General features: G+C 37.5%; 1 protein-coding gene across 1 annotated transcript in view; it reads right to left on the bottom strand.

The window, feature by feature from the left end:
- Window positions 1-25,498, bottom strand: part of LOC140159658 (uncharacterized) — a 101,752-nt gene that overhangs the window by 34,267 nt on the left and 41,987 nt on the right. The window contains exons 7-13 of the mRNA XM_072183153.1: window positions 25,243-25,365; window positions 22,860-22,963; window positions 16,367-16,439; window positions 12,784-13,016; window positions 11,942-12,029; window positions 7,825-7,956; window positions 3,499-3,588 (exon numbers count right to left, since the gene is read on the bottom strand). Of these exons, the coding sequence (XP_072039254.1) occupies window positions 3,499-3,588; window positions 7,825-7,956; window positions 11,942-12,029; window positions 12,784-13,016; window positions 16,367-16,439; window positions 22,860-22,963; window positions 25,243-25,365 (843 nt within the window). The remainder of the gene's footprint in view (window positions 1-3,498; window positions 3,589-7,824; window positions 7,957-11,941; window positions 12,030-12,783; window positions 13,017-16,366; window positions 16,440-22,859; window positions 22,964-25,242; window positions 25,366-25,498) is intronic.

Below are 25,498 nucleotides of genomic sequence, written 5' to 3'. Positions count from 1 at the left end.
CCAGAAGTGCCCATTTATTTTCTAATTTTTTGTAATCGCGCCCATATATCTCCGCAAATATCTTATACACGGTTTTATTGATTCATTTTGGGCATTTCAAAAGTTAGAAGTCGTCAAAAATGGCAACATCCATTTATAGCAATGGTTGAGTAAACATTGTCTAAACACTAGATAAAAAGACAGCTTTGTACTACAGAGAAGATGTGAGGAAAAGGAGATAGATCCAGCTATCCTCAAACAAAATATGTGTGCTGCCGCTCATTCAAAAGTAATCACGCTATTCAGGTTTAACAATAAAATACAATAAAGGGGTTCGAACCCATGATGGGTGTGATACACAACTTGCTGCTTAATAGTTTTAGGGAAAGGTCAGTGTCTGTATATCATCATACTATGCATACCATGCATGCAGACCCTAACATCCAGTTATATTTCAAATAAAATATGACCGCAGTTCCATGGCAAATTATAATTTCTGACGCTTGTTGACTCTTTCAACCTCTACGATTTATGATACAGACTATTTTCAATTATCAAAATATCTTTATTAGGTTTGCAGGAAATGACAGGAAAATACATACAACAATAAAATAAACATGATCAACAATCATCCCTTTTCTAACAAAATCCTAAAACACTCTCCCTAAATAATTATAATTCAAATAATAACACCTATTCATTTATTCATTATAAACCTCTCGCAAACTGGAATGTGTATGTGGTGAATTGTAATTTTAATAACCGATATATGGAAACAAACAGATACTATAATATTATTCAAAATCAAGAATAATATCAAACAAATCCTCCTACTCAAACAGTACACTTAATTTAGGCCCGGGATTTAGGCCTGCATTATGATTATAGACCTAAGGTAAAAATACTTGAAGAGATAACAAGAAACCTTTCGTGCTTGGCCACTGTAGTGCTTGACTGATCCTTGCTGGATGAAGGTCAATATTGATCTATTATGTGAGTGAAATCAAACACCGTGTCCTCGTTGCTACTCCCATGTAATCGAAGGTCGTAAAAATTAATCCGATAACAATAGAGGGTATTCATTACTACATCATTGATGTGGTTGCTCAATGCTCATGCATAAAATTCTTCCACATAGGCTGTTTAGCTTAATCATGTTAATCGGGAAGTGACCTCTTGAAATGATATCATCACACTGATCAGAATGATCTTTATGTTATTACAGTGCGGCCCACATACAATGTTCAACACAAAGTGAACGATGTTATAACTTGAAGGGCTAACAAACCAACACCGCCAAATTCGACTGACGTGTGTACAACGTGAGAAGCTATGAGGAAATGGAACACTCGTTGTCTGATAATGCATGTGTTTATGGTTCGGATAGCGGTTACTTAGCAGCTCTCGTTCCGCTTGGGTTTATTGAATACACTATATATAGTCATCAATATGTCTTTTCCAGTCCCTGGCTGAACTATAGGGTTCAGCTATTATTTTTGTAAATAATTCTTTTACCCCATGCAGCTGATTTGGGTGGTTACGGGTCGTTTAAAAACCCCTATCCGCGAAATGAGGACATCGAACATACGCCCCCGCAGGGCTACAAAAAACTGCTAACCGCGAAATATGGATATCCAACTAGTTTGCCCTTGCAGGGCTACAAAGAACCACAAACCGCGAAATAAGGATATCCAACAAGTGTGCCCCGCAGGGCTACAAAGAACTGCTAACCGCGAAATATGGATATCCAACTAGTTTGCCCCTCGAAGCTTCAAAAAACCACTCATCGCGAAATATGGATATCCAACTAGTTTGCCCCGCAGGGCTACAAAGAACCATTAACCGTGAAATATGGATATCCAACTACTTCGTCTCGCATGGCTACAAAGAATCACTTACCGCGCAATATCTTTTTACCTCAAAAAAAGAATTAATATCTACCAAAACACGTTACAAAAAGAAAAAAAGGGCCAAGTTTAAAAATCTTTCCTGTGTGGCTTTTCACCCTTTTTTAAACTTGGTCCCATTTATGAAAGTTTCTAAAGACCCATATGAGGTCATCTTTAGGCTACTTGTTTGTTTTCTTAGTTGTCAGTGTTCATTTTGTAGAGTACATTAATTAATGTTCGTGCTTGATTGAAGTTTTTCCGTAAAGACGTTATAATGTATTTTGATTTAAGCAAAAGTAGCAAATACTCACTTTGTTAAATTCTTCATCGTCTTGTGCGATCCTGTGCCTTATGTACAGATGTAGGGCCTATAATATGTAACAGGTTGACAGACAGTCAATTTGCTAAGTATATATAATACTCTACTACTCTTTATGAACACGCAATATAATGAAACATAAACCTTCAAATGTTTTTGATAATACATAGCCTACGTCATATTGCACGCTTTCGAACAGTCTTAAACCTAATTGTTGCATGTAGAAATTAGGACTCATTCTTCATGTTATTACGGTACCACTTTACTGAATGGGACCAAGTTTAAAAAAGGGTGAAAAGCCACAGAGGAAAGATTTTTTAAACTTGGCCCCTTTTTACGTTTTGAAACGTGTTTTGGTAGATATACAAAGGCCTACCATAAGCAGTCATAGTTTGATGATCGATGAATTTATTTTCTGGCTTGTTTTTCACCAAAAGACCGAAAAAAATGCTGTTATTGTGCGAGAGCGCGAGCTTTAAATGTTAACCAACCAACCGTCACACACGCGAGATTTAAATATTAACCAAAGGCAAAATTGTGCGTTGAGTATAAAGGTTCAAAAAAGAAATAAAGAGGCAGTGGACAGAGGTGAAAACCGTGTATACCATTGCATCTGTGTGGGGAGCCAGGACTAATTGTGGGTCCCCACACAAAAATATTTATTGTTAGCTAGTGTTATCCGTATTCCATATGCTATGCAGAGGCACCAGTTCATATTTTATTTCCACCAACAAGAACTTTTAAGTTTAAAAACGCATCAAAATAACAACAGATGCAGATGGGGAGGGGGAAAATGTGTCCAACATTATTTGCACATGGTTGTTTGATGTATATAGAATTGGCTTCATTATTAACTAAATGCAAACTATAGATGGTGCTATATATCCTAAATCATATTTCTTAATTTGCAAGGGGTAGGTGATCAATACTGCCTTTAAAACAGATGGAATAGGCAAAGTTTGGAATAGGTGAAACAAGCAGCAAAGAAATTTTATAAACATATTTCATCAAAAAATAAAAGAAATTGGTTGTATTAAAAGCTTGAAAGATTAATTTTCAGTAACTAAATAGCGCCACCAATTTTGTCATAAATAGATACATTTTATATCCGAAAAGCTTTAAAAAAGGCTGTAAAAGTGAATAATTTTGTAAAAGAGGAGATATTTAAAATGACTCAAAAGCATCTGTATACATTAGCATGATGTCGCTTTTAGCTGTTTAAGCCTAAAATTGGGTAGTACATGATGTTTTGTTTGAAAAACTAATAAATGATCACATCAAACAGCCGTGTTAACAAAGGTCATCACCTACCACAGCAATCCGCTCTGCTGTAAATGACAACTCTGCCCACGCAATAAGTCTTCTCAATGTCAACAACCCACCAAGGGGGTCCTCTGTATGCTAAAAATAAAATGAAATAGTTAAATAATTTACTTTTATATCCTTCATTAAAGGGGCATTTCGTGACCCACAGCCTCATCCCCCCACTTTTCCCAAAAAAAGTTGAGATTTTTACACCACTGGATACCTCTTGCAGATTAATTCGTTTAGCAAAAATATCGCAGAACGAAATTACAACACCTTGTCTATGGAGCAGTGTAATACACATAATCATGCATAACTCATAAACGCAAAAATCGGAATCAACTGAAATTTTGGAAATAAGCTTTTTTCGTGGATATCTACTGAAAAATGTCATAAAAAGAGGATGCTAGGATCACGAAATCCTCCTTTAATATATTCTCGTTCATTATTGGTTAAATGAGTGTCATGTGACCAAAAATAGTTTAATTGATTGATGAGGGAACAGGGTTGCTATTGGACCATCGGAAGTACTATTTGCCCTAGGTAAATAGTACTACTATTGTCCTAAGACCTCGATGCTATGTCGCAGTTCCTAGTAGTCGGTGCAACTTGCCACATACGCAGGATTTCAGTACCGGTTTCGGGGTATTAATGTGTAGAAAGTCATGTTGTCTTGCGAAGCACTCAAGCAGACACACGTCTGCAGCAAATAAGGCAGTTTCATGGCATAATCTAGCTGAGTTCACTATCAGGATCAGCATATCTTAATATTGACGGTGAAATAACAGAGAACATGGTCACTCGCCCAGGTTACTTGTTTCACGGCGGTATTACATTTAGGTTACAACATTTTCACGGTAAGCAGGCTTTAGCCATGTTAGCTATCTTACCAAACATTCTGGTTAAATTAGCCTGAATCTAAACAGAAATTATTCTAAGGCCAAACCAGAATATCAGTTTCTGGTTAACAAATTAACCAGATTATCAATTCTGCCTAAAATCATTAAACCTGAATCCAAATTCAGGCTAAAAGGCTAACTTGAAAAATTTTCTGGCTAGATATATTTAGCCAGATTTTGTATTCTGGTTAAGGGGGTACTACACCCATTGATTTTTTTTGTGCATTTTTTTGCATTTTGTTAAGAAATTACAAAAAAAAAATGGACAAAGTGGTATGCAAAATGAAGGGGCAAATCTTCTCGTCTTATTGGTGGCTTCGGTATCAACGTAGCTTACATGCTTTTAAAAGTAGAAGCCAAAAGGTGGTACATCACTAATGATTTAAATTCACTTCATTTTGGAAAGCTTACTATCAACGGATTTCGTTAAAATTTTGGATATGTGTTGCTAACACGTTAGGGAAATAAAGTTGATATGTAAAATGGGAATAAGTGGTTCCTGATTTCTTTTATGACTTCATGAACTTGGTGCTCCACAACTATCAAAAAAGGACCTGGTTAAAATGCTTCTATTTTCAATGTTGAGCTATATTTTGTATTTTTAACTTGCGACATTATTTCACTGAAACTTAATTAAGCCACAGGTAACAGGTTACCACAACCATACTACAGCAATGTTGAAAATATTGTATTTCTTGTAACGTATACCACCATATTGGGTAGTTTTCCGTAAGCTTAACTTTTGTGATTTTGGTAACTATTTTATATTTATTTGTGAAATCCATCTCAACTAGGCATTCTAAATTGTACTCACCATTTACATCCCAAGGTATATTAGTATATCCACCTTGCACTTCTCGATATATATCCAGTTAAAGACAGAATATCAAAATTATGCCCCATTATGATATCACAGACTCTCACATGTGTATTCAAAATTGATTCTTAAATTTGACCTGAACCAATTGACCTATAACCTGACATACGGTGACCTAATAGCCTTTTCTTCTCCTAACAACACATTAAAGTATCAAATTGACTAATGACTATTCATCCATTGTGTAAGTGTTTATTTAATTTATTCAGTGTTATATATTTTGCAAGCACCACTAGATTTTCTATAGAGAGTATAACAAAGGATTTAATGTATTCTATTCATGTACCCTACTTGAACATGTTGAAAAGAATAAATTATAGTTTGTTATGAAACACGCATCTGAGTTACCAGGATACGGTAAACAAAAAATATATAGGGCTAAAATGACTTACTATACAATGGCTTAAAAGCACCTTTTTTATTTATTCATTTATTTATTTTTTTATTTCACATGATCCGTGCATATATCGCCTCGCTATAAATGAAAAAATATTTTTTTAGACCAATCAAACTAATATATGGGTGTAGTACGCCCTTAAAACATTAACCAGAATAAAAAAATATGGCTTTAATTAGCCAGATTTCAGTGGTATTCTGGCTAATTATTTTTCAGGCTAATTATGAGGACACGGTGGCTCAGTTGTTACGGCCTTGGACTCATAATCTGAGAGCTTGCTCGACGTGCGTGGGTTCAAGTCCCTGTTCCACCACTGTGTTGCGCCCTTGGGTAAGGCGCTGCATTTGCCACGCTTGCCTCACCCCACCCAGGTGCAATGGGAAGCTGTTAGGGGTAGTCACATTCGTTGTACTGATGAACCCTGCTCCATTTGTAGGCAGCAAACGTGGTTTCGACATATTCTAATGACGGCGGAATAAATGTAAAGCGCTTTGAGGCTGTTTACGGCATAAAGCGCTATATAAATATCTACATTTATTTTTTATTTTAAACTTGGGGTGTGGTGTGTTCTGTTGATGCATTAATTGGGGATGTTTGTACTTTGAAGTGGGGGAAGCCGGGTCATTTGGATAGTTCAATGTGGTGAGCACTGAGTTATCACCTACACCGAAAGAATTATATCCGGGGGTTACATTATGTAATGTTGATGTCTTGGGGATATTGTACTTTGAAGTGGGGAGGGATATTTTACTATTTTACCGTATTTAGAGAGTTCAAATATGGTGAGTTGTCATTGGGAGAGTTCAATATGATAGGTTGTCACATCATATTGAAGTGTGATGATATGGTGAGCAATATCGATATATTGGGGGTTTATTTCTACTTTGAAGTGGGTGCATGTGAGGGTCATTTGGAGAGTTTAAATGTGGTGAGTTTTCACCTTCACCAAATTTGAAGTGTTATGTTTGGTAAACTTGGCCTGTGGTGTGTTCTGTTGATGCATTAATTGGGAGTGTTTGTACTTTGAAGTGGGGGAGGGTCATTTGGAGAGTTCAATGTGGTGAGCACTGAGTTATCACCTACGCCTAAAGAATTATATCCAGGAGTTTTATTATGTAAAAGTTGGAATGTGGTGTATCATGTTGATGTCTTGGGGATGTTTTACTTAAATGGTCAATCTACACAGTGCGATTCTACCGCATGCGAATTTTAACATCTGGGTTTTTCAAGTTTTCTTTGATTGATGACTGGTGCAGGTGTTCAATATACACAGTGCAATCATTTTGGTCATGTGATGCAAACTTTCAAAAGTTCTGTGTCCCCACTTTTCCACATAGGTAAGGGATAGTCAAAACCCTAGTATGGTGATTCTTGTTCCAAACTATCAGAAAGTGTACATTTTCCATAGACAAGCTGTTCTATAAGCCTTGACCTTTTTGAAAGTCATCACTGAGGTCTGGTTAAGTAGGCTAAAGAGAGAAAAATCCGACTACTGTCTGTTCAATTAGCTTCGATTATTGAATTTTTAAGGTATTTGAAAAAATAAAAAAATGTGGTAAAAGTCATCAAAGAAAAGTGTTGGCACAGCCTTAGACCCAACGTGATTTACACTTTTCAAATTCCAAAGTTCAATTCAAAACCCCTTTTCTTTTCAATTTTGCCTCATTTTAGGCAGTTACTTGGGTCCACCAAAAGGGTTAGTGACCTTTTCGCAAATCGAGTGGGACGGTCCATTCTCAACTTAGGGAATAGACCCTATCGAATTTAGAAAAACAATATGTCCACCAATCTGTCCTGCCATTTCAATTGTTATACCGCTCCGGTTATTGGATAGGTCCAATGATGGTCCATGAAATTAGGTGAAGCTCTGTGAGGTATGCGCGATAACGTTTTATGCATAACTTTATTCCGACCATTATTCTTTCCTAAACAATGACATTAAAATTATGGATTTCATTCTTATTTCAACTGGTTTTATCGATATAATGTAAATTGAGTTTTGTTTAATACTACCGGGTACCATTCTTTCCCAAGAATATCAGCATTCGCTTGACATTTTCACCAATTTCATTCAGATACAGTTACTTTACAAGAATTGTTTTCTGTAACCTAAGTCATAAATAATTATAATTACATGTATATGAGAAACGTTTTCTTACTCGTATGTGTACAGGAACCATGGTAATACCTTCCATCCGTGTCACCATCTACTGCTTTGTCAGAGGTGCTTACAGCAGGGTCGAATGTGTCGCTCTGGCTGGTAGGTTTGCCTTGCAAGGGAATTGCAGGCCCTGCATATGGAAATAAACAAGCAGCGCATATAAAAACTATTGTTGTTTTTTGGTAAATCACTTTGTTTCATTCGCTACTACAAAATATTTTGGCCAAATCTCGTCGGGTTCATCACATACTGCGTGTTTACACTGAGCACTCTGTATTTTTACCTGGTATTACCTGGTAACCCACAATCCGATTCAGGCAACAGCCAGCACGTTTCTACTGATTCTTAAAATAAGGGTTGTGGTGTGTACCGGAAGTACTGAAAATGTTTTCCTGACCCCAAGCTGTTTTTAAGGTCACGATGTGATACATAAAATGTACATAAAATAAGTTCAACACCCATGCAGCAACTGTTAAACTGTTGTGTTTCTACTGGCAGAAATACCGGTTGTCACACCGCATGGTCTACCTCTCGAGGTGGATCACGGTTGCCGGGTGTCTACACCGCATCATTCTGAACCAATCTGTTTCCACTGAGCAAATTAACCGGTAACACTCTAAACTAAACCGCATTACCCGCCAACCGTTCCCCAGTAGAAACACACAGATAGTGTCCATGTAGAAACACGCAGATAGTGTCGACGTAGAAACACGCAGATAGTGTCGACGTACCGTAAGGATAACTGGAAAATGCATTTCAGAGATAAACAAGTTTGAAAAAATGCTGATTTGTAATAAAATTGTGTTGTTGTGTTTTTGCACTAATTTTGAATTTACTGTATGAAAACTGTTCCTAAGTAATCAAAGCACCTTATACTATTTGTTTTTCACATTTTAGCTTAAGTAGTGATGATTATTCTAGAAGGGTAACAAATTAGATATAAGGCCTGGAGAGTAATTGATTTTTGCAGCAGATTAGAGTTATAACATGAAACGCTGTGAAACTCATGTTAGCCAACAGTGGTTTACAAAAGTTATAATTGTGTGAAGTCTTCATACTTCGGTTTGCAGTTTTGTATGTTGGAGAGATGAAAATATGCCAAAGGCGATAGTGAAAGCCAATAATCATGATAATGCTTTGTCTTGTCGACTCAAAGAAGTAACAGACTGAAATATCTCCATCAATGAACTGTGGTATTTAATTTTGCTGGACCAAGGGATGCACCATTTGATATCAACAGGGGGGGGGGGCAGGTAGTTTTAAAAAAAATTGTCTCATCATTTGAGCAACAACAAAAAGTTGCTCCACCTCAGAGCAAAAAAAAATATTATTCCACCTCAGATCAGAAAAAAAAGATTTTGTGTCAAGGGTGAAAAAAAAATTGTCAGTTAGTAAAGAAAAATTAACCTCTTACTTTAACGCACAAAACACACATATTACGCGTTCAGGCACTTTTCTGACTCCTTCAAATCCATAGTCCCAAAGTCCAATGCGTACAAAATCTTGAAAACGTACGCGTTCAGATATTGCAAGATTTGAATAGAGAAACACCCGATATTGTGCATTTATTCTCGGCTTTTGGTATTTAGGACCTACTCCCGATATGTAGGGCCCATCACATTTTATCAGCATCGATCCATGCACGTTTTAGTGATTGGGAGTCTCTAAAATTGTAGAGTGTCAGTTTGAAATCTTGCAAATTGGGTTCGGGTCCTTTTTTCTGTTTAAATGATGTACCAAATATGTCTTCAATTGGACTTTAATTTTGCAAAATTTTCCCTCTCGGGGGGAACATCCCCTCAGACACCCCCATGCGTAGTGGATAAACAAGTGACCATTTTCGCTTTTGCTTTCGACATTTGCCAATTTAGGCCCTATGTTTAACACAATTTATAGGTCTAACGGGGAAAACGTGACAACGAAAGGCTTTATGGACCGTTATTTCACAATTTTGGCTTTTCAACTGTTCAAACTTAAATTTTACACAGTAATAGTGCCAAAATGGTCCACCAAATCGCTTCAATTAGGTCTTCATTTTGCAAAATTTTCCATCACCCCGCGTAGTAGTTGATAAATAAAATGGCCACTTTCACTTCTGCTTTTCGACAACTTGCCATTCCCACGAAAGACTCCATGGACTGCTCATTTCACAAATGTTCGGCTTTTTTAAGCTAAAATTTTACACATTAATAGTGCCAAAATGATCCACCAAATTGCTTCAATTAGGTCTTCATTTTGCAAAAGTTTCCTACTTCTCAGGGGGCATTTTTAAATATTATTATTTTCTTCTAAAATTGCCCCCGCCCCTTCTGACTTAGAATAAGTTTATGGTACCAAAAATTTTGCCATTTTGAAGCTAAACTGTTGAAATATGGTGCAAAAGTGGAATAAATTCGTGCGAAGCGTGCACAAATTTGCACTTTTGGGGCAAAATATTGGGGGAGATTCTCACCCCCCCTTTCCGGATCTACGCCTATGCCTCCAAAAACACACATATTGTTAAAAATGTCTTCAAAAATAATATTATAAAAATACCCCTTGGGCAATGTTTTTGACTCCTTCAGAGGAAAAATTCACAATTGAAAGGGTCAAAAAAATTTGAAAATACCCCTTCAGCAAAATGCTTAAAGAAAACCCTGATGTGGGTATGTTTTTGCATAGACACAGGAGTCTATGTTTTGAAGAAAATAATCCTAAGACATGGATCTCCAAAAATTGTCAAGTTCCCACGGTACGCGCAGCAACTTACAATGTGAACTCATCTAACCTAAAAATAATTTTTTTCGCAGCATGAAAAATTTAGGTGCTAAAAAATATAAAAATGGTAAAAATATGGATTTATATTAAGGGCTCATATTGAAATACCCTACCATGTTTTCACACAGAAAGAAGGCAGGATTCCCCTCGCTAAACGCGCGCCTCAGGAAAGCTTGGTCATAAAACGGATGGATTATATGCATCAGTGATACACCCTGCCTTTTGAAGTGGTCCATGACGAATGGGAAGATTTGCTCTGACTACGGCTCATCGCACAACCCAGGAAAGCACGCTCTTAATTTGAGTGGCTAATTGCAGTGTTATAATCACACAGGATTTTAACAAAAGAAGGCTAGCACAGGAAAGCTGCAGGATGGCGCACACCTTCCTGTGTAAGGAAAAATCAAAAAGAGCCCTAAAGAAAATTTGTTTCACCAAATCTAAAAACAAATTGTTGAAAATAGAACATTATGTATTAATTGCTTCATTGAGGAGTAAAAAAAAAACAATTTGCCTTGCCGAGGTGCTAAAAAAATTGCTTCACCCAAGGTGCTAAAAAAAACATTTATCCCAACCCCAACTACCTAGCCCCCCTTATCTAATGGTGCATCCCTAACATTGTGTGTTATCTGACTGTCAAGTGGGACAGATAGCTTCCTCAAGTGATCTCGGAGAGAGGAGCTTACGGTCAACATAGAAGACTATTTGGAAAACACTAGCATAGGAGCTAGGATAGTGAAAACATGGTATTCAGGACTTGGAATGAGACTGCGGTAGACCAGATTTCCCCTTGTGTAGACAGGATCTTGGACATCGCCAACTCGAATGATCCTTGAAAGTATTGGGTTCCCGGCCCCCAACTCAACACAAAAGTTGGCAACCATGAGAGTTACCAAATCTTTCAAACACCTCCTTTTGCAATGATTTTTCATCAAATTTACCCCCCTTTTTCATACAAAATAGGACAAAATTTGGCCAAAAACAACCCCTTTTTTGTGGTTTTCAATGACTAGAATTTCCGACACCCATTTTAAATGACTAGAATTTCAAACACCCCTTTTTCAATGACACTAAATATTGCCAAAAAATTACTAGATTTTCTCAAGTACCCCTTTTATCCAAATTTCGCGGACAGTGCAAATTAAATACCCCTATTTTGCTGATTTCACCGTCAGTCAAATTTCATGGACAGTCCAACTTAAATACCCCCTATTTTGCCAATTTCGCGGTCCTTGCTACTGGTAAAAAAATTACCCCTTTTCCGTGCTTTTTGGTAACTCTCATGGTTGCCAATTTTGGGTTGAGTTGGGGGGCTGGGATTGCATAACACAAATAAAATCTGCACATTTTAAGATTACCTATGCATATCCATTGATCATTGTATCCATCTGGCACGGAAGCATCTATAACATCAATACCAGATTGACGACGGCGACGGTGTCTTCCCTGTAGTGTGAAAATATGAGGCATGATATACAGTAACACAGAATATTAATGGCTGCTTTTTTTCTTTTTTTACTCAGAATGCATTCAGAACTACTCCCCATTTCAGAAAAATACAGAACTAATTTTTGGGATTAAAAAAAAAATATTATTCTGTTTTGCCAAATGAAATGTTTATAGGAATAACATATATTATTTGGCTAAATTATAAAATTTAAGATATATGTAAATAGTACCCTCAATTTGCACACAAATATACAGTTTATAGAATAAAAAATACCACAAAAAGCAGAAAAAGATGAGTAAGTTGAAAAAAAAAAGAAGAAAATCTGTCTACATATAAATGTTATAGTTGTTGGTATTGTCCGGGTCTAGAATTGAACATGAGGGACCTATATAATGTGTAGTTAGAAAATTTAATAAATTATCACATCTCAACCATGTGTCCAGGGGAACTCTTTTGCACCATCCATCTTTCGCACCATCATTGAACACCTTAACCCCATGAGAACTACCTGCCGATTGGCCAAAAAGAAGTTTTCATTATCAATTGGACCAATCAGCAACATTGTTAAAATAATTTCACCACACACAAAATTGGGGTGAATTATTTGCAAATTAAGCTTCATTCTGATTGGTGATTAAAGTGACGATGTCATGTAATTGCCAAACCAGAGGCAATGTTAGATCGGCAGGTAGTGCTCAGGGGGTTAACGATTGAGCTAACAAAAGTTTCTAAATCTACATAAGGATTTACCGGAGTAGGTGTGGATTCTAGCTCTGGTTCACCCTCTGCTGCAGGTTCAGATGTGCCTTCTGGTTCTGGTTCACCCTCTGCTGCAGGTTCAGCAGTGCCTTCAGGTTCACCTTCTGCTTCAGGTTCAGGTGTGGATTCTGGTTCTGATTCTGGTTCACCTGAAGGTGCAACCACTGGTTCATCTCCACCAGATTTATATGGTACAGGCCAATTTCGACAGGTTGCATCCAGACCTATATACAAAGAATGTAACAACTTATCCTTGGATAATTTATCAACAAATCTCTTTCTTCCTCATTTAGCAAAGATTTGTGTTATACGTGGGTCGGTCAGTATGTAATGAAAGTTGACTTGTGACCCCACATATGGATTATTTTCATGGCATTTCTCTATGATCACATAAACACTCTACCTTTGTCTTTCAAGCAACACATGTAAAAATGATATCACACACTTGATTACGTAACAGCGTTAGCATAAAATCAATGGTCTACAGTCACTGGCTGAAAATCAATGGTCTACAGTCACTGGCTGAAAATCAATGGTCTAGAGTCACTGGCTGAAAATCAATGGTCTACAGTCACTGGCTGAAAATCAATGGTCTACAGTCACTGGCAGAAAATCAATGGTCTACAGTCACTGGCTGAAAAATCAATGGTCTACAGTCACTGGCTGAAAATCAATGGTCTACAGTCACTGGCTGAAAAATCAATGGTCTACAGTCACTGGCTGAAAATCAATGGTCTACAGTCACTGGCTGAAAAATCAATGGTCTACAGTCACTGGCTGAAAATCAATGGTCTACAGTCACTGGCTGAAAAATCAATGGTCTACAGTCACTGGCTGAAAAATCAATGGTCTACACTCACTGGCTGAAAATCAATGGTCTACACTCACTGGCTGAAAATCAATGGTCTACAGTCACTGGCTGAAAAATCAATGGTCTACAGTCACTGGCTGAAAATCAATGGTCTACAGTCACTGGCTGAAAATGAAGTATGAAGGGAAATAAAAGGCTGAAATGATATATTGTTGTATATTTTAGATTTTGGAATAGTGGTGTTACATAGCATTTTCTAATATTTTAAGCCATAATTACATTAAATTTTGCAATTTTCATACATTTCCAGCATGTTGTACCAGTCATCAAACCTATGCATGTGCAGATTAATGTTTGATTTGCATCAGTTTTTCATTGTACTGAGTACCAGCTCTTACATGTGACCATGCAGTCATTATATTTTTCTCTGTTTCATTTTGGATATAATTAATGTCATATTTATAATAACTGCCTTTTCATTTTCAACATTTTTACAGAATAATGTTGCTTCCCTTTAAGTCCTTAAGTTGTTGAAGTTCAAAAACTAAAAGTCCTTAAGTTGCTGAAGTTCAAAGACGTCCCATTTCCACCTAATTTGAATGACAAGTCTCATATTATACCAAGAGCAGACCCAGGACCTAGTGTTTATTCCTGCCCAAAACTAGAATTATGCACCATGTACTTTTGCTGTTCTCAGACGCGTTTTAAACATGTGCCTTTGCTGTAATTTAAGAGGCCTGTCTTTTTTGCATAATTTGGCAGTATCCCTAGTCTATTAATTTATTGCTAATGCTGTTCCGTAATCAAGTATATGGTATCATTCATATATATATATCATATGGTTTTCATTACATACTGACTGTCCCTCATATTACCAAGGCTTCAACATTTTTTTTCATTTCACTTCCCCGTCTGGAAATATCACTAGCCCTGCTTATCTTATACAAGGCTTTAAAAAAAAGTTATGTCTCAAAGCCCATGGCAGTTTCAAAAACGAATGCGGAATGAGGGTTTTTTTTTAAAGATTTTTTAAAAAAAATTTTCAAACAAATTATGAATTAAGATGTCATTTTCGAGTGTTCAAAAGTACACAGTATGAAATTGTGGTTGATTTACACAATTGAAGTACAAATATCAATTGTTTTATACCTAAACAAATGCGAGTATCAAATCAAGTAACTTTTCTTCCAAATTTGTCTCAGAATTTCATGATTTTATGGCAAAATTTTTTTTGAAAAAAATAAAAAATGACTTTGCCATTTCAGCTGACATGGACGCCCTAAGAAAAACGAACACGTTTTTTTTTTTGTGTCAACATCTACCAGTCAATAAACATTTTTTCACCAGGTAATAGCTAGGGCCATTTGCAGGGAGGAGATAAGTTTAAGTGACTGCTTATGGGTTCAAATTTCAACCAGCCTAATCATGAAGCTCCCGTGGCAGAGTGGTCAAGGCACAGGTCTCGTAAACCTGAGGTCCTGGGATTCGATTTCCAGGCGTGATCACTTTTTCTACTTGTCTCCTTTATTATTTGCAATGGCGAACCTGGTGAAAATTTTTTTATTTATATAATTCCCATCGATCACGCCACTGTTTTTCCATCTACCAGTCAGTTGGATGGTTTTAATAGTCTAATAGAAAAATAGACGTCCCATTTCCACCTAATTTGAATGACAAGTCTCATATTATACCAAGAGCAGACCCAGGACCTAGTGTTTATTCCTGCCCAAAACTAGAATTATGCACCATGTACTTTTGCTGTTCTCAGACGTTTTAAACATGTGCCTTTGCTGTAATTTAAGAGGCCTGTCTTTTTTGCATAATTTGGCAGTATCCCTAGTCTATTAATTTATTGCTAATGCTGTTCCGTAATCAAGTATATGGTATCATTCATATATATATATCATATGGTTTTCATTACATACTGACTGTCCCTCATATTACCAAGGCTTCAACATTTTTTTTCATTTCACTTCCCCGTCTGGAAATATCACTAGCCCTGCTTATCTTATACAAGGCTTTAAAAAAAAGTTATGTCTCAAAGCCCATGGCAGTTTCAAAAACGAATGCGGAATGAGGGTTTTTTTTAAAGATTTTAAAAAAAAAAAATTTCAAACAAATTATGAATTAAGATGTCATTTTCGAGTGTTCAAAAGTACACAGTATGAAATTGTGGTTGATTTACACAATTGAAGTACAAATATCAATTGTTTTATACCTAAACAAATGCGAGTATCAAATCAAGTAACTTTTCTTCCAAATTTGTCTCAGAATTTCATGATTTTATGGCAAAATTTTTTTTGAAAAAATAAAAAATGACTTTGCCATTTCAGCTGACATGGACGCCCTAAGAAAAACGAACACGTTTTTTTTTTTTAGTGTCAACATCTACCAGTCAATAAACATTTTTTTTTTATTTAATAGCTAGGGCCATTTGCAGGGAGGAGATAAGTTTAAGTGACTGCTTATGGGTTCAAATTTCAACCAGCCTAATCATGAAGCTCCCGTGGCAGAGTGGTCAAGGCACAGGTCTCGTAAACCTGAGGTCCTGGGATTCGATTTCCAGGCGTGATCACTTTTTCTACTTGTCTCCTTTATTATTTGCAATGGCGAACCTGGTGAAAAATTTTTTATTTATATAATTCCCATCGATCACGCCACTGTTTTTCCATCTACCAGTCAGTTGGATGGTTTTAATAGTCTAATAGAAAAATTGGGTTGGGCAGTTACCACCTTCTGCACCAATTGTATAATAAGACTTACCCATAGGTCTCCAACCAAGGCCCATCCAAGTGCTTCCTGTGATGTCCATAACTACCTCAATCTCTTCCAAATCCTGTGAAGATCAAAATAATAATTAAAGGTGAACCTCATTGAAAATAAAGTTATATATCAATGGAAAGCTTATGATATGAGGATATTAAAAATAATTTTTTCCGATTTTTTTTCATGGCCAATAAGCTGAAAAAATAAAAAAATGAATTAATTTTTGGTCTTTTTTAAGGCGCCCAAAAGCACCCAAATCAATCGTCTTTGACCTTGAGAATGCTCGTGACGTAAGCTCAGGGTTCGCAGTTACGTGATCCTACTCGGAAACACGTAAACAAGACTTGCTTCCTGTACTTTGCAAGCTGCCCGGCAAGTCTGATTTTCACAATAAAGCTTGAAATGAGAAGAATCTTCAAGTTGCTGATTCCTTCTATATATATTAGAAATAATATAATTATTGTCAACACGAAAATGTTCCGTAAATTTTTGACAAAATCAGTCATAACTGGCTGGGTATAACTGGGTAATTGAGTTTGAATTTCGCGCTGGGATCAATTCCATGCGCAAATGATTGCTGCTACAGTATACCGCTTCATGTCATGGACTGAATAAACATGATCGAATAACAAATTAAATAACTTGTTTGTGACATTCCCTATTCTTGATTCATTTAAAAATATCTGATTTTTAAAAATATCGTCTTGTAGTAATCAAAAAATTAAATAAAAAAACCGCCGATTTCATCAAATCCAGACCATAAAGGTTTTCATATTATAGCGCATTGCGGTAATACATTCTCCCGGTACATTCTTTCCACACAATCACGATTGAAAGAAACGGATACTTTATTATAAAATAAATACAATTTAGGCTTAGTAGACCGTTATTTGATGGAATTCTGAAATCTGAATAAAATTAAAATATTGTCACTTGTGTCACGATTCTTTTAATGATACTACCATCAGTGTACTGAAAAAGTGAAACATTCATGTTTTATGGATTACCGAACACGATCGTAAATTGCTGCTTTTATGCTGAAGAAATTACAGGCAGCCGCTACGATCAAGGTGGGCAAACACAGCGACTCGCCGTCTCTCCGGTAGCACAAGTTCAAGTTGCGCCGTGTTTCAGCAGATTTGATCAATCGCTCCCTTATATTTGGAACATCTACAGGAATAAATTTTGCTGATGAAGTAGCAATAAGTTGGAAATATCAGAATGTGAATATCAAATCGGTCATTTTGGCTGCAAGTACAGTACGTACAGTCGCGGATACGGAGGCCTCGGCGACTGAGTGAGTTCACCCCGCCCCGTAGGTCTCTACGAGTTAGCCTATCATACATGACCGGTTGTAAAGTTAAGAAATAATTAAAAAATCCCGTACATGTACTTTATTCTATTCCTTCATTTTCTCATTGTGATAAGTTCATCTCAACTTGGTGTGACGATCTGAACTGGTAGCACTAGCAGTTATTTTTTGCAATCTGTTTTCATTCCGGTTCTTCGGCGAATCTTCGCTCTGCGTGCTTTACTGTAATATTCCCTATGCATATCGTGGATGGCTTGGCCTATCCCAAATCACCCAGTCAGCACTTTTCCCATTTTTAATCCACACACTTTATTCAGGAACTTCATTCTTGATTTGATCATGATGTTTCCTTCATGTTATTCTTATTTTATTGAAGATATTTTTCATGTAAAGTAAGTTGGCAATGACTGAGTTCGTGCATTGGCCCGATGCATGCCACAGTAATGCATGGACATTGTGTTTACAATCAAACCCGGAAGTAACTGTGTGTCCCGTGTTGACGTCATCATCGAAAAGCGCCCAATTTGAACGATTTCGTTTTGTAATTTAGGGGGGTGCCAATATCCAATCTTTGAATGGAGATTATGTCTATCCTGGTGCGTTAGGCAAATAAAAAATATTCTTTTCTGCTTCCTGGCATCATAAGCTTTCCATTGATATATAACTTTATTTTCAATGAGGTTCACCTTTAATTACTTCAATGCAAAATTTGTTTGTAAGAGCTGATTGGTCATGTGCTATCTTCAAACAGGAAATAAACTGTAGTGTGTTGCGGCATCAAACAACACAATGAAGATAGCATTAAATGTCAATACACACAGCTATCTACTGAAGATAGCATCAATGCACACAGCTATCTACTGAAGATAGCATCAATGCACACAGCTATCTACTGAAGATAGCATCAATGCACACAGCTATCTACTGAAGATAGCATCAATGCACACAGCTATCTACTGAAGATAGCATCAATGCACACAGCTATCTACTGAAGATAGCATCAAATGAACTCGATGCACACAGCTATCTTCTGAAGATAGCATCAAATGTCAATACACATAGCTATCTACTGAAGATAGCATCAAATGTCAATACACACAGCTATCTACTGAAGATAGCATCAATGCACACAGCTATCTACTGAAGATAGCATCAATGCACACAGCTATCTACTGAAGATAGCATCAATGCACACAGCTATCTACTGAAGATAGCATCAAATGAACTCGATGCACACAGTTATCTACTGAAGATAGCATCAACTGAACTCAATGCACACAGCTATCTATTGAAGATAGCATCAAATGAACTCTATGCATCAAAATGAACTCAGCTATCTACTGAAAATAGCATCAACTGAACTCAATGCAGTTATCTACTGCAGATAGCATCAACTGAACTTACTGCACACAGCTATCTACTGAAGATAGCATCTAATGAACTCAATGTATACAGCTATCTACTAAAGATGGCATTAAATGAACTCAGTGCACACAGCTATCTTCCGAAGATAGCATCAAATGAACTCAATGCACACAGGTATGTACTGAAGATTGCATCAAATGAACTCAATGCACAGCTATCTACTGAAGATAGCATCAAATGAACTCAATGTCCACAGCTATCTACTGATGATAGCATCAAATGAACTCAATGCAGTACAGCTATCTACTGGGGATAACATCAACTGAACTCAATGCACAGAGCTGTCTACTGAAGATAGTATCAAATGAACTCAATGCAGTTATCTACTGCAGATAACATCAACTGAACTCACTACACACAGCTATCTACAAAAGATAGCATCAAATGAACTCACTGCACACAGCTATCTACTGAAGATAGCATCAAATGAACTCAACATACACAGCTATTTACTGAAGATAGTATCAAATGAACTCAATGCAGTTATCTACTAAAGATAGCATCAAATGCACTCACTGCACACAGCTATCTACTAAAGATAGCATCAAATGAACTCACTGCACACAGCTATCTACTAAAGATAGCATCAAATGAACTCACTGCACACATCTATCTACTGAAGATAGCATCAAATGAACTCAACGTACACAGCTATTTACTGAAGATAGCATCAAATGAACTCACTGCACACAGCTATCTACTGAAGATAGCATCAAATGAACTCAACGTACACAGCTATCTACTGAAGATAGCATCAAATGAACTCAATGCACACAGCTATCTACTGAAGATAGCATCAAATGAACTCAATGCACACAGTTATCTACTGCAGATAGCATCAACTGAACTCACTACACACAGCTATCTACTAAAGATAGCATCAAATGAACTCACTGCACACAGCTATCTACTGAAGATAGCATCAAATGAACTCACTGCACACAGCTATCTACTAAAGATAGCATCAAATGAACTCACTGCACACAGCTATCTACTGAAGATAGCATCAAATGAACTCAACGTACACAGCTATTTACTGAAGATAGCATCAAATGAACTCACTGCACACAGCTATCTACTGAAGATAGCATCAAATGAACTCAACGTACACAGCTATCTACTGAAGATAGCATCAAATGAACTCACTGCACACAGCTATCTACTGAAGATAGCATCAAATGAACTCAACCTACACAGCTATCTACTGAAGATAGCATCAAATGAACTCACTGCACACAGCTATTTACTGAAGATAGCATCAAATGAACTCAATGCACACAGCTATCTACTGAAGATAGCATCAAATGAATGCAATGCACACAGCTATCTACTGAAGATAGCATCAAATGAACTCAACGTACACAGCTATCTACTGAAGATAGCATCAAATGTCAATTCACACAGCTATCTACTGAAGATAGCATCAAATGAACTCGATGCACACAGTTATCTACTGAAGATAGCATCAACTGAACTCAATGCACACAGCTATCTATTGAAGATAGCATCAAATGAACTCTATGCATCAAAATGAACTCAGCTATCTACTGAAAATAGCATCAACTGAACTCAATGCAGTTATCTACTGCAGATAGCATCAACTGAACTTACTGCACACAGCTATCTACTGAAGATAGCATCTAATGAATTCAATGTATACAGCTATCTACTAAAGATGGCATTAAATGAACTCAGTGCACACAGCTATCTTCCGAAGATAGCATCAAATGAACTCAATGCACACAGCTATCTACTGAAGATTGCATCAAATGAACTCAATGCACAGCTATCTACTGAAGATAGCATCAAATGAACTCAATGTCCACAGCTATCTACTGAAGATAGCATCAAATGAACTCAATGCAGTACAGCTATCTACTGGGGATAACATCAACTGAACTCAATGCACAGAGCTGTCTACTGAAGATAGTATCAAATGAACTCAATGCAGTTATCTACTGCAGATAGCATCAACTGAACTCACTACACACAGCTATCTACAAAAGATAGCATCAAATGAACTCACTGCACACAGCTATCTACTGAAGATAGCATCAAATGAACTCAACGTACACAGCTATTTACTGAAGATAGTATCAAATGAACTCAATGCAGTTATCTACTAAAGATAGCATCAAATGCACTCACTGCACACAGCTATCTACTAAAGATAGCATCAAATGAACTCACTGCACACAGCTATCTACTAAAGATAGCATCAAATGAACTCACTGCACACAGCTATCTACTGAAGATAGCATCAAATGAACTCAACATACACAGCTATTTACTGAAGATAGCATCAAATGAACTCACTGCACACAGCTATCTACTGAAGATAGCATCAAATGAACTCAACGTACACAGCTATCTACTGAAGATAGCATCAAATGAACTCAATGCACACAGCTATCTACTGAAGATAGCATCAAATGAACTCAATGCACACAGTTATCTACTGCAGATAGCATCAACTGAACTCACTACACACAGCTATCTACTAAAGATAGCATCAAATGAACTCACTGCACACAGCTATCTACTGAAGATAGCATCAAATGAACTCACTGCACACAGCTATCTACTAAAGATAGCATCAAATGAACTCACTGCACACAGCTATCTACTGAAGATAGCATCAAATGAACTCAACGTACACAGCTATTTACTGAAGATAGCATCAAATGAACTCACTGCACACAGCTATCTACTGAAGATAGCATCAAATGAACTCAACGTACACAGCTATCTACTGAAGATAGCATCAAATGAACTCACTGCACACAGCTATCTACTGAAGATAGCATCAAATGAACTCAACGTACACAGCTATCTACTGAAGATAGCATCAAATGAACTCACTGCACACAGCTATCTACTAAAGATAGCATCAAATGAACTCACTGCACACAGCTATCTACTAAAGATAGCATCAAATGAACTCACTGCACACAGCTATCTACTGAAGATAGCATCAAATGAACTCAACGTACACAGCTATTTACTGAAGATAGCATCAAATGAACTCACTGCACACAGCTATCTACTGAAGATAGCATCAAATGAACTCAACGTACAAAGCTATCTACTGAAGATAGCATCAAATGAACTCAACCTACACAGCTATCTACTGAAGATAGCATCAAATGAACTCAACGTACACAGCTATCTACTGAAGATAGCATCAAATGAACTCACTGCACACAGCTATCTACTGAAGATAGCATCAAATGAACTAAACCTACACAGCTATCTACTGAAGATAGCATCAAATGAACTCACTGCACACAGCTATTTACTGAAGATAGCATCAAATGAACTCAATGCACACAGCTATCTAATGAAGATAGCATCAAATGAATGCAATGCACACAGCTATCTACTGAAGATAGCATCAAATGAACTCAACGTACACAGCTATCTATTGAAGATAGCATCAAATGAACTCAACCTACACAGCTATCTACTGAAGATAGCATCAAATGAACTCAACCTACACAGCTATCTACTGAAGATAGCATCAAATGAACTCAACCTACACAGCTATCTACTGAAGATAGCATCAACTATATACAATTTTGACCAAATACCTCACACTTTTTAATCTGGTATTTTTCAAACTGTTTACTTTATTTTGATACATCCTGTAATCGTTTTTCAAATGTCCAAATTTTGGTGTAAAATATCATTTTTGCAAACGTTTTGTGTTTGCTGGGACTACTATCTCCATGGCAGCGCTCTTAGCCATCTTACCTCCAATATCTTGTATCGAAATGTGAAATTTCCACTGTCTCCATTTAACATACGTTCCATATAGCCACTTGTCTTCACGTCCATCCCAAAATCAGAAGGATTCTCTGTAAAGAAAGTTGAGAAATTTTAATCCAATTTAAAAATTATGCAAATATAAGAACAGGTTTAGTTAAATATCCCAGTTTGACCCATGATATCAAATATTACTTAGTACAAAACACTTTACACAGGAGAGCATAGCTTAAAGCCTTAATGTACGATTTCCTTCAAATTTTTAATTTGTTCTTCGATACTCAGAATGCTGAAATAATACTTGTAATAATTGATCATAGACAAAATCAGGAGTAATGTAACTGAAGTTTAAACTACAATTTGGTTTAGATACATTTGTGATTAAAAAGTTATTCTTAAAGCTCCCGCGCGCATTAGTAAAATTGTCCACTTTATTCTAGCTGGATGTAAAAAAATTCATTTTTTTTCCGTTTCTTTTCATTTATTAAACCCACCAAAAAAATTCCACGTCAGACATCATCAGCTAAAAAAATAGCCTAAATCCAGAAATTCTCATAGTATTCAAAACAGTATACCCACAATGGCAACATGTGTAGATTTAATTTGGACTTCTGCTCTCCCATTGGTGTATTTAGAATTGGGTAAATAAACCATAAAGTACTCATCCAGGGGATGTTAAGCAACCAGTCCTGTATACAGAAAGCCATGCTTGCTTACTTGCTTATGTCGACTTGTCTAGTCGGACTCCGCTGATGGCTCTCCACATGACTCTGTTCTGCATGCAGTTCCTAATGTCTTGTCTATCCCAGTGTCCTCGATAAGTTTCTTAATGTAATCTTTCCGTGGCTGTCCTCTTGATTCCCAACCACGCACAGGCTGCCACAGCAAAGCCCCGGAAGCCGCCTCTGCCCCACCCCTGGCACAGCGTCCAGCAAATCTCATCCCTCCCCGGAAACCGGGGAGAGACTACAGCACAGCTCCCCATTGGTGGCGCGCGACTGCCAGGCAACATCAAGTGCCCCTCTCAGCAGTTCTGTGTAACAACCATCAAGCGCCCTCCCAAAGTTCCATGCAAATGTCCAGGCCCCTGCACCACACATCAGAACCAACCCGACCGTGGTGGTGAATAGCAGCTTGCTTTTAAGATTTCCAGGTAGGCTGCTCCTCCACATCTTGTTCATGCTGTTACAGGCCCTCCATGCCTGGGCTCCCCTGATGTTAAAATCATTTTCACCGCTGCCAATCTAAGCCCCTAGGTATTTGAAGTCGTCAACTACCCCAAGCTCGCCCCCATCAAGCACCCGGACCGGGGATGCGGTCACATTGCAAACCACCGCCCTGGCCCTCCTGTGGCGCCCATGCCGAGACCGACTGCCAGTGCCGCAGCCCCAACAAGACGGAGCAGCCTTCCGGCATCACCAAGACCACCGGCCAATAGTGCCATGCCGCCAGTGAAGCCGAGGCCCGTAACTGCCTGCAGGCCCATCCTCCGACGCCTCCCCGCCCTCAGTGTGAGCCCCAGAAAGCCATACATGTACATGTATCTCACAGTCTGTTTCAAAACAGTAGGGTATTAACCAGGCGTGGGGGGGGGGGGTGCAGCCACACCCCCAAATTTGCAAAAGTATACAAAAAGTCCCAAAATATAACAATTTGCGAGCATAGCGAGCAAAAAATTCAGGTTTTTTACGCTTTTTTGGTCAAAAATTCCGGAAGAAAGTCAACTTTTCACAAAATTGCCCCCCCTGAAAAAAGTCCACTTTTTCAAAATCAGCAACCCCAAAAAAACTCTTGCGTATGGGGCTGGTATTAACCCCATGAGAACTACCTGCCGATTGACCAAAAAGAAGTTTTCATTATCAATTGGACCAATCAGCAACATTGTTAGAATTGGGTTGAATTATTTGCAAAGCTCCATTCTGATTGGTGATTAAAGTGAAGATATCATGTAATTAACCAATCAGAGGTAATGTTAGATCGGCAGGTAGTGCTCAGGGGGTTACCCGAAACAGCCGAATGTGGAGGGATCAAACAGATTCTGATACTTTCCATAAACAGCAGCAATCTGAGACTTTAGATCGTATTCAAATAATACAACTTCACCCATCATTTAAATCAAATTCTGTCCACCAGAAGGCCTCCGCGGGGCAATTCACATGATAATACAGGAAAACAAGTGATGAACGGTTGTGACTCGAACTAGAGACCTGTCCCTCTGTCATCTTAGACTGTCCACCAACATGGGCTACTATTTCAATTATTGGTTTATTGCATAGGGTCCATAGGTGAAAAGCGCTACACATATTGTGTATGTAAATAAATAGCAGTAATATATTAGGCCTATATATCAAGAGATAAATATACCACTTACTATGTTCACATTTTGGACCAAAGTGTTCTTGATCACAAAAGCACTGTCTACGTGGGTAAGTGGTTCTTGAGACTTCAACACAAACACCATTGTTGTTACAATCTCCTGGATTGCCACAATCATCTAATTAAGAGAAATACAAATAATATAAATACGCAAATGAATATTTAATTGGTAAGTCATTGTGGCTCGCTCAGTGGCAGCTGGTGGCACCAGGAATTTTTGGGGGGGGGGCATTGGGGGAAAAAGTGAATTT

Source organism: Amphiura filiformis, chromosome 8 (assembly GCF_039555335.1).
Source record: "Amphiura filiformis chromosome 8, Afil_fr2py, whole genome shotgun sequence".
Lineage (NCBI taxonomy): Eukaryota > Metazoa > Echinodermata > Ophiuroidea > Amphilepidida > Amphiuridae > Amphiura > Amphiura filiformis.
Note: the sequence above shows the minus strand (reverse complement) of the source record. Positions and strands in the feature narration are given on the sequence as shown.